At 40.6% G+C, this 14530-nt stretch overlaps 1 protein-coding gene across 7 annotated transcripts in view; it reads right to left on the reverse strand.

Moving 5' to 3' along the window:
* Hmcn1 (hemicentin 1) overlaps positions 1-14530 on the reverse strand; it is a 469150-nt gene that overhangs the window by 197295 nt on the left and 257325 nt on the right. For all 7 annotated transcript variants that reach the window (XM_039090457.2, XM_039090458.2, NM_001271292.1 and 4 more), the window contains 8 exon segments: positions 11781-11940; positions 11027-11195; positions 7386-7513; positions 5901-6173; positions 4603-4698; positions 1717-1911; positions 605-735; positions 308-455 (listed from right to left, as the gene is read on the reverse strand). In XM_039090457.2, the coding sequence (XP_038946385.2) occupies positions 308-455; positions 605-735; positions 1717-1911; positions 4603-4698; positions 5901-6173; positions 7386-7513; positions 11027-11195; positions 11781-11940 (1300 nt within the window).

Raw genomic sequence — 14530 nt, forward strand, 5'->3', positions numbered from 1 at the left:
GAGATGTCCACATCATAATAATTGCACCATATCTCATAGCTACCTATGCATATAAATAACTACTTCTCTACATAGCTGCTGTCTAGAGAAATCTTTAACATACACTGCGTCACTTTTAAGTTCACGGTACCTTGGGATAGGTGAGTCAAAGCCATCTTTGTATTTTAAATATCTAAAATTAAAAAACAACCTACTAAAGAATGGTGTAAATGGTATTTCTCCTATCTATTTCATATCTCTTTATTTTGGCATACATAAGAAATGCATGTAATGTATAGGTTTATTTTAAAAGGAGGTTTTTCCTTACCTAGTACATTCACACTAAAGTCCTTCTGAGAGGTTCCTGCAATATTAATCGCTTTGCAGGAGTATCTTCCGGTATCCTCTGCAGACGCCTTGAAGAGTTTTAGAATCTTTCCATTATTCACGATCTGAACAGTGCTGCTTTCTGTCACCTGCACGAAGCAGAGGGCTATTATTTCCAGAGCTCTCCACAGTGAGAGCAGAGAAGCGGTGTTTGTCATCACTGAGAAGAAACTCACAACCGAACGATTCATCCGGGTACAGAGGCAGAGAACTGTACACATTTGGTGTCTGCATTTACCTGGATGTCATCCTTATACCACATTATGACCGGGGACGGAGTTCCTTCTACTTCACAGTAGAGGCTGGCCAGTTGGTTTACCAACACGGACACATTGCTCACATGTTCTTTATCTTTAATTACTGGTGGAACTGCAAAAGAGAGGAATCAGGACTGGATGGTCTTGTGATCAACAGGAGCTCCGAGTGTCAAAAGTAAGAGAGGGTAGAAAAGGTAGGTATATGCAAACACATGCTTTCTTATAAACGAGAAGTGTCTGCCAATACGTTTACAAATAAAAATCCTGATGTAATGGTGTGTTTTATGGCGAGGTCTTAAGTTCAGGATGACATTTAGTATAACTTGAAGGATGAATTATCTGAGGTAAAGTCTTAGGAGACTCGTTTAAGCAATAACACTTACCACTTGACTGTGGGAGTGACTGCACACGGTGTCTATGAAAACCATAGGCACCAAAACCTAAAACTCACATACTCCCACAAAATGACACAGGTTTAAATTTTTTCTTTGAAAGTTTAAATAGTTGTGAAAAACCGGTAACAATCTGGATACTTACTACATTACAAATACATTAGTACAATACTAACCAGTACTAATACATTAGTAGAGGAAGGTTAAATAAATTCTATGAACTCATTCAGAGAGATGTTATAGATAACAGTTAAAGACTAGAATAATTCATACTATAGATTTTTCAATGAAATAGCCCAGGTACAGAGAGTGGGTATAATATTCTATCATCTATATTCTATCTATATCCATCAGGTTTCACACTTTTTTGTCTTATGGAAATCTCTGAGAAGCCATGCCAACAGAGTGTGTGAAACTGTTTTGCTCTGGAGTAGGTAAGAGAATGACTTACCAGGGAGAACAGGATTTCATGCTGTATTTTTATCTCCTATTTAAACTTTGAGGGATGTAAAGTCTCAACTAAAAATGCATGAAGTGTTGAATGACGAGTAGATACAAACCTATTTTCCTACCTTCTGTTTGATATTAATACATTTATATTAATGTTAAAGAATCATATATTGACTAAATGACAAACATGCAAGAATTCGAAACAGTCATACGTTTAGCTATGTGGCTTTAGTATTTTAATCTACATTTACCGTGAACTCTGAGGTTGTATTTCCTTTCTGTGGTCCCGGCTTCGTTGACGGCCACACAGATGTACTCGCCATTGTTGAGTGGTGTAACAGAAGCGATTACCAATAGCGCTCCATCTTCCAAGATAGAGACACCAGGCTCCTGCCCTGTCACCTCTTTACCATTGTGTAACCACTTGATGGTTGGTTTAGGAGTACCTAAGTAGGAAATTAAAGCCTTTTTATAACAAAATTAAATGTTTTTTTTTAAAAAATCAAATACATTCAGAACAGATAGACTTCCTGTTGTGACTACAATGTGTATCCTGAGGCCCTGTGCCACTTTCAGGATAAAAGCCAAGAGGTGACAGTTAATGGTAGTTTTTTCATGACTCCAAGTGAAAAAAGACAAGTATTTTCAGACTTGTGGCTTCCAGTTGATCAAAGTTGCTTTTGATCAGAAAACTCAGACTACAAGGAAATCATTTTTTTTTTCTGGTGAGTTCACTACAGTAGTGACTAGGGGTAGAAAATATGTGCAGCCATCAAACTGACAGGATACGTAGGGAACCTAGGAGTGAAGTAAACGCAGCAAAGCATGGGGTTGTTACAGGAATAGGCCAGGAATCCGCCCAACAAAGAGAATTTACAAAGAACGCAATCTGTGGCCTATAGTTACTGGGGGAAAGGCTCTATCCAGCAAATATGAGGAGCTCCCACTGCCCACATACCCTTTCAACATCTTATCTGTTCATCAAAGACAAGAGTTCAATTCTCTAAAAGTTGACAAAGTGATGAGAAAAAATATATTTTCCTGGATTTACTAGTGGATAGCAGAACAAATAGAAGTCACATGTTTGTAGTTGTAAATGATAAAAAACTGTATTAAATGTAAAATAAAACCAAAGAGGATATTATGGATAGAAAATCAGTCACCGTGTTGTGAATATGTTACTTAGTAAAAATTTAAAAGGCACAATTCTAAACACTTTAAAACTCAATTAATTTCTACACTGAAGACAAAGCCCATTAAATAAAACCAATAGGATTTCATAAGAGGTAGTTAGCAATCAATTCTAAGATAATAAATTTATTAAAAGTAGGATGTACAATCCAGGATAAGTCCAAAAAGATGACTGAAATATATGCAATGTACTGGGGAAGCTAAATTCATTACTAACTAATGTTATATTAAAGTGATTAGGGAAGGCATATTTACAAGGGGAAAATGAAAAGATAACATATTTCATCTCAGTAGGTATGAGATTTTTGACTAATGTGGAAAAGAGAGTAAAGCTGATTGACTCCAGCCATCTGTCCTCATTCTGAGAAAAAAGAAAGGTTACAGTCATTTCCTGTTATCCCATCCTTCCTTTGTGGATATCAACCAGACTTTCCCATTAACATTTATTAAAGTAGAACATGAAAAGGTAAATGGACAGGCAGAAGAAAAAAAAGCAGAGCACTACCTTTTATTTAAGATTACTAGAATAACAATTATCAAGATGACATTTATAACAAAGACAACAGAAAGTGGGCCAATGAGATGGCTCGCTGGCTAAAAGTCCTTGCTGTGAAGTCTGATGACTGATTTTGACCCTTAGAATCCACAGTGGAAGGAGAGAACTGACTCCTCAAAATTCTTCACACGCATAATAATAATAACAATAATAATAGCAATAACAATAATAATAATAAATAATTATTATTATAGGAAAGGCATGGTTTTAAAAAACCACTGAGAGGCGTGTTATATATGACATAGTCCCAGAATTGCCAATGTGGGTAGACTTAGAAAAAAGAAGGATTAAATCTGTTGCTGGATGAAGAAGCCTTTCAAGGAGACCTCATTCAGCAGCAGATGGAGACACATGCAAAGAACCACAGCTAAGCATCAGGTGGAGCTCAGGGAGTCTTGTAGAAGAGTTGGGGATAGGATTGAGCCAGCCAGAGGGGTCTAGGACAACACAAGAAGACCTACAGAGTTGACTACCCTGGCCCCATGCCGCTCACAGAAACTGAACCACCACCAAAGAGCATGCAATACTCTAATACACTTGTGGCCGACTTGCAGCTTAGTGTTCATGTGGGTTCCTTAACAACTGGGGCAGGGGCTGTCTCTGACTCTGTTGCCTGCTATTGGTTCCCCTTCTACTAAGTAGATTGCCAGGCTAGGCCTCAGTGGGAAAGGATGTGCTTAGCCCTGCTGGGACTAGATGTCCCAGGTGGAGTAGTACCCAAGAGACTTCCCCTTCTATGAGGAGAAGGGGAGGGGACAGTGGGGGGAAGGATTTGTAATGGTGGGACTGGGAGGAGAGGAGGAAGGGGGGTTGCAATCAGGATGTAAAGTGAATAAATAGATAAGTTAATAAATGACTAAAAAAGGATCAAGATAAAATTGCCTCAGATGGGTGATGGCCCTAATTTGTAACCTTATTGATTACCATTAATAGATAATAATGCGAATAGCTCTACTGTGACATTTTTAAAAAGAAAACACCTCCAGAAGGAATGAAATGAAAAGCAGCAGAAAAGCATTGAACTATCTTGAAAAGAGTCTTAGATTAAGCAAGCTTACTTTTTTTTTCTTTTTGGAGCTGGGTATCGAACCCAGGGCCTTGTGCTTGCTAGGCAAGCGCTCTACCACTGAGCTAAATCCCCAACCTAGATTAAGCAAGCTTGAAGGGTTGGGAGAGCCTTTCAGTGAGAGAAATAAAATGTGAGGGATGCAAAGGTACCAATTCAAAGAGTCGTTTGAAGCGAGGGAGTTTCTGTTATGTTCAAACGTTATAACAAGGGCTGGCAGGTGGAACTGTACAAGTGTGATATTTTGAGTGCAATGAAGAATCCTGGAGTCATATCACATTATTACAAGCTCCACTCATGCCCGTGTCCCTGAGTCTTACATACCTTTTGCAGGGCATGGAAATGCCATGCGCTGATTGGCCAACCGTTCTTGGAACGGAGTGTTAAAGGGAGGTTGCAGGTCTTCCACTGTGGGTGGTTCTAGTAGGAAAACAAATGCATTGTGTCTGGCTTTCCTCGCACATTCTCTCATGCTGATTTCCTTATTCTTTGGTCACTTAGTGATGTTCTGCCTTTCTGACCTCCCGACAGACAGACACGTCTGTCTGTTGTTCAATCACGTAGCACCGTGTATGTCCCCATATTTGTATCTTTATATCCTTACATTCCCATGCAAATCTCTATACTCTCTTATCCATTTTAATACGCTTCTTATAGGTCTACTATTATGAAATACAGTCCCATTTGGATAAATATTCTACCCAACCCATGTACAGAGTCTATAATTATGTACCTCTGAGATTTGCAAGAATATTAGACATGTCTATCTCCTTTGACTCTGAGCATAGACACTTAGTAAGGTTTGTTGACTGAATAAATGAGCTAATAAGTTCCCTACTAACATCCTAGACCTTCACTCCCCGGGAACTGAGATGCCTCCATCTTTAAGCGCTAAGTGTGCTGATTACTATACCCCACTGACCTAACTTCCTGCCTTTACTGACATTCCCTCTGGCAGGGTGAGACAGCAAACATCCAATGATTAGTTCCTGCCAGCTAGGAAGCTCTCACTTAAATCCTACTCCTTTAGAGAATTAAAAAACTCCTACCTGGCAACCCAACCCCACTCCCAGAACAGCAATCCTTTTAATTCCCCACCACACTTTTTCCTTCTCTATGAACCTTGCTTGCTTTAAGTCTACTCGCGCTAGATTAGCTCAAGAAACCAGGGGCTTTGGGTCACGATGTCACCACCATGGCCTAAACCATGACAGGCATTAGGCCCAACCTACATAACAAGCCTCAAAATGAAGCCAACAGTAGAGGAGCAGTGAGCCGTGACCTCTCAGGGATCAGTTGAGCTGAGGTATGAGGTGAAATGCTACCCCGGCTAGCCGCAGCTGCAACTTCTCCCAAACCAGAAATACTGGGTGGGCCATTTATCTAGGACCGCTTCATTATATACGCCAGGGACTTCAGTTTCAAAAGTAAACATGGAAATGTCATTCAGGCTTAGCCAATCCTGTGTTTGCTTCTGGTTAACGATCCCTTTAAAGCTAAAGTTCTATGCAGAAATCCCCCTAAAGAGATCCATGATTGCATGTCCCGTTTAGACAGCTCAGGGGTCTTGTTCCACTCCTCAGCCTCACCCAACCAGACATATCTCTTATGCCAAAACCCACCTTGGACATGCAAGGTGACCTCTGCTTCATCACTTCCGGCTATGTTTGTGGCAGTGCATGTGTATGTGCCAGCATCTGAGAGTGTGGTCTGCTCAATGGTCAGCATTCCATCTGGGCTACCAGGATGCTGCACTCCATTGAACGGCATGGGCCTTCCACTTTTAAACCAGGTGATGACGGGAGGAGGAGACCCATGGGCATTGCACGGGATGTCCACTCTCTGGCCGACTTGGACTTTTAGGTGTCTATTTCCATGCTGTATTTTTGGAGGAACTAGAAAACACAACTGAGCATTAATCATCAAATATTTAAAAGTCCCTATATTTGGGGGCTGGGGATTTAGCTCAGTGGTAGAGCGCTTGCCTAGGAAGCACAAGGCCCTGGGTTCGGTCCCCAGCTCCGAAAAAAAGACCAAAAAAAAAAAAAAAAAAAAGTCCCTATATTTTTTTTTTTGACGCTGAAGGAGAACTTCTTACCAGGAAGTCACACACAAAAAAGAGTAGAATAGCCACTTATTAGCTGTGTGGTGTGGACATGACAGCAAGTCTCTATAGGCCCATTTTAACCATCCAGGCAAAACTAACTGTGCAAGCACAGCAACAATTCACTGAAAGAACTACAGGAAATGATGGATACGGGACTCCTGGTCCCACATTTGACGAGTAGTGAGCACTTAACATTGGTGAGTTTCCTTTAGTTTATAAGTAATGTAAGGTTAAAAGCCCTTTCCGGACCCCTATCTATCAGAGCAAACCAGAAAACAGGTCTTTTTGTGTAGTCAGTTAAAAAAAAACATAGCCAGTATCTATTGTCTAAAGATAAAATAGGTTACGTGATTAATATGCCTATTGCCTGAGAGTTGGTAAGCAGTGGGACCTTCCTTTAATGTCAAAAACTCGAGTTCAGTGGGACAACTGGTGTAGAAATGCAGCTAGGTCAGTGCCCTCTCAGGGAATTTCCTCTGACATTTAGCCATCTGGGATCTACACAGTATCTTTCATGGAGATAGGGAACCACTGCACTGAAGGGACAGATAGTTGGTGGGCTGTCATAAATTAAAGGGATAAAACACTTCCATGGGAGAAGCATCATGTAATCAAATAATGATCAAAGGGAGCATTTCTTTTTTCAGTCACTGTGTTCGTCATATGTCAAATCCGACTATTTAAAAAGTATGATCCTCTTCTGTGAGAGGAGCGCTCGCCCTCAATGTTTTAAACACATTTCCTCCACTGCATGTCAACTCAGAGAGATAAATGACTAAACACCTAGATGAAATGAGATCCACAAATGTAATCAGTACACTCGAAACTGGAGAAGGGGGAGTTATTTGTAGATGGCTAACAGACCTTTCAGAGTAAATGAAAGAGAATGACAGACTTACAACTCAGAAATCTTGAGTCTCCATCCATCTTGGAGGTTCACTGTCTCAAAGGCTGTGGCCCCGGGGACAGAGTTATCACTGGCCACCCCTTGAACACTCACCATGGACGCTTAATTTAACGGATTGAGTCACATTCCCAGCAATATTTGTGGCCACACACAGATACATCCCACTGTCTGAAATGCGTGTTTCTGTGATCTTCATTGAGCCAGAAGGCAGGAACGTGTGTCTAAAAGGGAAACCCACACATCAGACCACGGAATACAAGAACGCAAACATTCCCCACGCAGCCTCCCTTCAGCGTGAAATTCCTGTGCTGCACGCAGCTTTTGAAAGTTCTCTCCACTGTAGCTGATATCAGCCATAGGAACAGAATTCTCGTAATTACCTTTTATATTCTGTACAGTATCATTATAAACAGAAAATCCATTTTTCTTTTACCTTTAAACCTAACACCGTTGTTTTAAAGTGTCAAATGGCTGCATGTCTCTGTGTGTCCGTAGGTTACAGCTACACAGAGCAAATGTGTGTTGTAAAACTTTCAACTTACTTTGAACATTTTTCTTTTTCTGTATTTTTTAGCCTATGTTACTGAGCACAGTCATGGACTGTGCTACATGTTCGTATATGAATTTAAAGTATTTGGTCATATTTAACCCCCACTTATTCTCATATCTTCCTGTCACCTTCACGGATCTCAACCAGAGGCCCTCCATTTTCCTGTCTTCTTTAAGACTCTGTGAGTTTAATGAAGGTTTCTCACAGGGCAGGGATAGAAAGCTTTTTCACAACGGCATTGGGCAACTTACTAGTGACTATATCTTTCATTTTTTGCAATGCTTGACAAATAATTGAGTATGTTTCAGTAAAGGCAAACAAAAGTATATATTTTTAAATATGTTTTTAATAAATAATTAAATAATGATGGACTGGGTGTTATTAAGTATTATTAAAGTTGTATTAAAGTCCTTTTCAGGAACTGCCAGAGCCACATAGACCTACCTCATATCAAGGTTCCTTATAGAGCTAAGTCAAACTAGAATTAGGGACAGAGACCTCCAAGATGGCACATTCATGCGCAGAAACACATGTTGTTTCCAGTATTAGAGGGAAAATGGAGAGATAGACAGAAAGGGCCTGAGAATGTAGTTCAATTGTATTTATCTAGAATATATAAGATCCTGGGTTTAAGCCCAGCAAACAAACAATGCACACCATAGGAAGATTTACTATTCAAAATGATCTTAGGTAATTGATTTTCCAATTGAGAAAAATAAACTAAACCACAGTACTACTTAATACAATATACAATATAAAAATTCAGAGAGTGGAGCCTCAGTTATGAAAAGTAAACCTTTTAAAAAGGCAAAAACATTTAATGTTTTGAATATAATCCCAGAAGGATGCAAGAAATAAAAACCTTCAGAGCATAGGTTTGAAGTCTTTAAAAGTATTGAAAACTTATCCTCAAACAAAAACACCATTCTTAAATAAACTTAAAGCCATAGTAATAGAGAGGAACATTTCAATACACATGTCAGACAAAAATTTGTTATCAAAGCCAAATATCAAATATACATGCCCAGCTAGAAAAAGACATGTCCCCATAAAACTGTGAGGACACTTTAAAGAGGCAATTCACAGACAGCATGGATGACCAGCAAACGGGCACATGTAACACATGCTCACTCAAAGTCAGGCCCATAAGATTCAAAACCTATCTGCCAGGCTAGGTCTTCCTCTCCCAGTGATGTCAGACAAGGCAGCCCACAAGAAGAGCATATCCCAGGCACAGGCAACAGCTCTTGGGATATCCCCCCTCTACTCTGGCACATCCCAAGAGTCCCATCATGGAGGTATTGCCCATAGCATTTCTGAGGGGAGGTTCTCCTTTTACTTTCTGGCAACAGAATTCAGAGGACCAGGCTGCAGTTCCTAACAAATATGCCGCTTTGACTGGATTAGATGTCTCTGCTTTCCAGTGGGTGTGAAATGGGATCTTTGAATACTTTTGAATTTTGTTAAATTAAATTCAATTTTTTACTTATTCACTTTATATCCTGCTCACTGCCCACTCCCAGTTGTCCCTCCCACAATTCTTCCCCATCTGTCCCTCCCCTTCTTCTCTGAGTGGGTGAGGAATCTGTTCTGACAAGAAAGCATAGTTCTGTGTTACAGGCTCTAAAACTTCCATGCATCTGCATGCAAGCAGACATATTAAAAAGCTTTGAAAAGAAAGTAATTCAAAAGAAATAACAAGCAGACCGCAGCATCTTCAAGGAGGGCAACGGTTGAATGAAAGGTAGACTGTGTGTAGACTAATTACAGTCAATATGCTGACTCTATTTGTACAGTAGTGAGTGTGTGCACATAGACAAGTTACTGTGAATGTGCTGACTCTGTGTGTACAGTAGTGAGTGTGTGCACATAGACTAGTTACAGTGAATGTGCTGACTCTATGTGTACAGTAGTGAGTGTGTGCACATAGACTAGTTACAGTGAGTGTGCTGACTCTGTGTGTACAGTAGTGAGTGTGTGCACATAGACTAGTTACAGTGAATGTGCTGACTCTGTGTGTACAGTAGTGAGTGTGTGTAACACAATAAAGCAAGGAGTGAAGTAGTAATAATGTATTTTAGATGTTCAAATTAAATATAGAAGGGAAAACAAAATTGACAACCATTTTTAGGGTTACTTACAGATGAAAGGTTGCACAAGGAAGAGAGGACAGAAATCCTGGCTGGGAAAGGGTTTATATTACAAACTGCTTTATAAGTGACTCTCTATATTTTACTTTATGACACTTAGTAAAATTCTTTCCAAATTATGTAAAGTTGTTCCCGTTATTTTCTTATCATCAGTAGTAGAAAATATACACATACAAATTCATGGCTTTACAATTATATGCCAATAAGCCTAATAATAGGCAGCAGCTATAATTATATTTTACAATGATTATTTCATGTGCATGTGTGTTTGTAAGTATGTGCACCGTGTGTGTGTGTGTAGCATCTGCATGGGTGAGAAGTTTGTGGCAGATCCCCTATAAGTAGAGTTACTTGTGTCTGTGAGCTGCCATGGAGTTCTAGGAATTAAACCTGGGTCCTCTGCAAGAGGAGCAAATGCTCATAAGCACTGAGCCATCTCTCCAGCACATTGTCTCATAGAACTCCCTCCAGAAACTATAGTCCCATTGTATAAATAAAAGATATGAAATTCAAAGCTGTCCCTTGGATCTAGGTAAGCTCTAGGTGACAAAGATATATTTTAACCCAAATGGCAACAGCCATTTTGACCTAAAGCCCTGGCATTCTTGCTGTGTCACTCAGCTTATAAATGACATCATCTCAATGAACCTTTCTTTATGAGTGGGTTTAACCAGAATGATTTACAAAACCAGCTAACACAAGTCAAGTCTCATACATGACAGTGCTTTCCGTGTTTTACTGCCTCTCTGAGAGCAACAGAACTCTGCGTGCTGCCCACAGCAGGGTTGAGCGAGGCACGCACACAAATCTGCTCCACTTCAAAAATTACCTAGTAAAACATCCCAGTGGGAACTGTGGCAAATCCGTCTTAGCATTTACAACCTGGGGAAATGAGGTGCAAGGTATACATAACTCAGATGTGCATGTGAACGAGCCCAAACGTTAGGTTATATATTGATACATTTGCAAGCAATCACAGGCACCATTCCAGCAGGTTACGTCTCCCTGTGTTGCTGTTCAACTGGAACTCCTACCTTGGAGAAAACGGAGAGATGAGCTGGCTATCTTTGGCCCAGGTAATGATTGGTGGAGGTAAGCTCTTCGCTTCACAGGGAAGGGTTGCCTCCTCCCCAGCCAGGACAGAGATCTCCACAGGCTTATCTTGGGACAGTCCTCTTTGGTCCCCGAACACTCTGGGTCTTACTAAAAGAAACACAGGATGTGGAAGGGGAAATAATGCATTGAAAACAACCATAGTTTCATTTAAGTTAAAAATCTAGACTTCTAATGCTCTTAAATAATTTACAAGAAGATGTTGATTCCCAAGATTCTGGGCACATCTGAAACTTGCTATTAATGCGTTTAGAGAGAACTAGAAAGGAAGAGTGAGCTTCCCTCCTTAGTCATCCCTTTAAGCACAGCTGAAATGGCCTCAAGTCTGCTCAGAGGAGCAGTAGCCCCTGAAACAGAAGGCGGCTACCCAAGACACAGCTGAGGCTTGGCTCCACAAGGAGTTTTAGCTCACTGCTGTCTCTGTAAAATGTTGAATGTGGTGAGCACAGTTCTTGGGGAAATAGCATGGAATTTTCCAAAAGGTTATATAATTGCTTCCCTGCAAATCAGAATCTAAGTAGAGGTGGTTTTTGGTTGGCAGTGAAACTAAAAATGTTTCTTTGTTTACACATCAACTTAGGGGAGAGCTTCGCCTTTGGGTACCTATGGACGAAACTGTGAGATTGTGCATGTGTGGGCCATTTGAAAGGCAACCCTCCCTTGGGTGGCTCTCACCATAGACAGTCAGCTGCACTTTCCTCTTGGCATAGCCGGCTGCATTGGTGGCTGTGCAGATGTACTCTCCACTCTCCTCGCTTCCTGGTGACACCACATACAGACTCCCATCAGCCCCTGCAGAAAACTTGGCATTGCCCGTTGAAATCAGCTCTCCTTTCTGTAAACGCAACAAAGCACAATGGTTTTGTCTATCTTTTTTAAAAAGGGGATAAAGGAATGGCTTTATATTTGGAAGTGGAAGAGAGAAAAATATCTCCAAGGGGTGAAAAACTAGATTTGAAAAATGTTAACTAGAAGGGAGTTGTTTATAAGAGAAATTAAACAAATGCACTAAAGGCAGTATTCGTCCATCCTATGCCATGCCTCTTCTCCTGTACAGCCACCTAAAGGACAAGGACAGTAAAACCTAACAGAGGTGACCAGCATCACCACAGCCCTCACTGTGCACAACAGCAAGGTGGTCTTGTATATGAATTAAGTGTTTTATCCTCATGGCCTCATCAATAGGAACTGCCGGACCCTCAGTTTCCACTTCAGAGTCCTATAGCACAAAGACAAGGTAGAAAAAGGCCCCAAAAGTCAGTCTATCTATCTAAGTCTATCTAAGTCAGTCAAGAGGCAATCTGGCCTAGAACCCCAGGAGTTAGATCCTTGAGTTCAAGTTCCTCTCTTCCCGGTTTGGCCATAAAAAAAGAGCCTCTTGGAACCATCTTGCTCTTACATTTCTATAAGGTGGCACGTATCTGCAATGCATCAAGTGCTGTGCACCTACAGGCTTATCTTCACGGTTGTAATTGTGTCTGGACCATGAAAATCATATATGGAGGTTATATTGCTGGCAGCATCAACCTCTAAGATTTTTTTTAGATGAGAAAATCAGATGGAATGACAAACTATTCAGCAGTTCTCATATGAGTCATGCATTCTATTATTCTGACATGATTTTGTAGTATATTTTATCTGTAAGATTCAAGTTTGTTACAAAAAACATGCCACCTCTGAGGTCACTGAAAAAAAGAATGGACTTTCTTTGTAAGTGAGGGTTTCATCAGAGAGGCAGACAAGCCTGGGAAACCAGAAGAGACTGCTCCCTGCACACACATCTCGGATGCCAGAGGAAAAAGCCAAAGACCATCTGGAACCCTGGTGCACTGAAGCTCCCGGAAGGGGCGGCACAGGTCTTCCTGGTTGCTGCCGCTGCAGAGAGCCCGTGGGCAGCACCCCACGAGCGAACTTGAGCCTCGGGACCACAGGTAAGACCAAATTTTCTGCTGCAAGAAAGCTGCCTGGTGAACTCAAGACACAGGCCCACAGGAACAGCTGAAGACCTGTAGAGAGGAAAAACTACACGCCCGAAAGCAGAACACTCTGTCCCCATAACTGACTGAAAGAGAGGAAAACAGGTCTACAGCACTCCTGACACACAGGCTTATAGGACAGTCTAGCCACTGTCAGAAATAGCAGAACAAAGTAACACTAGAGATAATCTGATGGCGAGAGGCAAGCGCAGGAACCCAGGCAACAGAAACCAAGACTACATGGCACCATCGGAGCCCAATTCTCCCATCAAAACAAACATGGAATATCCAAACACACCAGAAAAGCAAGATCTAGTTTCAAAATCATTTTTGATCATGATGCTGGAGGACTTCAAGAAAGACGTGAAGAACTCCCTTAGAGAACAAGTAGAAGCCTACAGAGAGGAATCGCAAAAATGCCTGAAAGAATTCCAGGAAAACATAAATAAACAAGTAGAAGCCCATAGAGAGGAGACACAAAAATCCCTGAAAGAATTCCAGGAAAACACAATCAAACAGTTGAAGGAATTAAAAATGGAAATAGAAGCAATCAAGAAAGAACACATGGAAACAACCCTGGATATAGAAAACCAAAAGAAGAGACAAGGAGCTGTAGATACAAGCTTCACCAACAGAATACAAGAGATGGAAGAGAGAATCTCAGGAGCAGAAGATTCCATAGAAATCATTGACTCAACTGTCAAAGATAATGTAGAGCGGAAAAAGCTACTGGTCCAAAACATACAGGAAATCCAGGACTCAATGAGAAGATCAAACCTAAGGATAATAGGTATAGAAGAGAGTGAAGACTCCCAGCTCAAAGGACCAGTAAATATCTTCAACAAAATCATAGAAGAAAACTTCCCTAACCTAAAAAAAAGAGATACCCATAGACATACAAGAAGCCTACAGAACTCCAAATAGATTGGACCAGAAAAGAAATACCTCCCGTCACATAATTGTCAAAACACCAAACGCACAAAATAAAGAAAGAATATTAAAAGCAGTAAGGGAAAAAGGTCAAGTAACATATAAAGGCAGACCTATCAGAATCACACCAGACTTCTCGCCAGAAACTATGAAGGCCAGAAGATCCTGGACTGATGTCATACAGACACTAAGAGAACACAAATGCCAGCCCAGGTTACTGTATCCAGCAAAACTCTCAATTAACATTGATGGAGAAACCAAGATATTCCATGACAAAACCAAATTTACACAATATCTTTCTACAAATCCAGCACTACAAAGGATAATAAATGGTAAAGCCCAACATAAGGAGGCAAGCTATACCCTAGAAGAAGCAAGAAACTAATCGTCTTGGCAACAAAACAAAGAGAATGAAAGCACACAAACATAACCTCACATCCAAATATGAATATAAAGGGAAACAATAATCACTATTCCTTAATATCTCTCAATATCAATGGCCTCAACTCTCCAATAAAA

The sequence above is a fragment of the Rattus norvegicus genome, chromosome 13, assembly GCF_036323735.1.
Source record: "Rattus norvegicus strain BN/NHsdMcwi chromosome 13, GRCr8, whole genome shotgun sequence".
Lineage (NCBI taxonomy): Eukaryota > Metazoa > Chordata > Mammalia > Rodentia > Muridae > Rattus > Rattus norvegicus.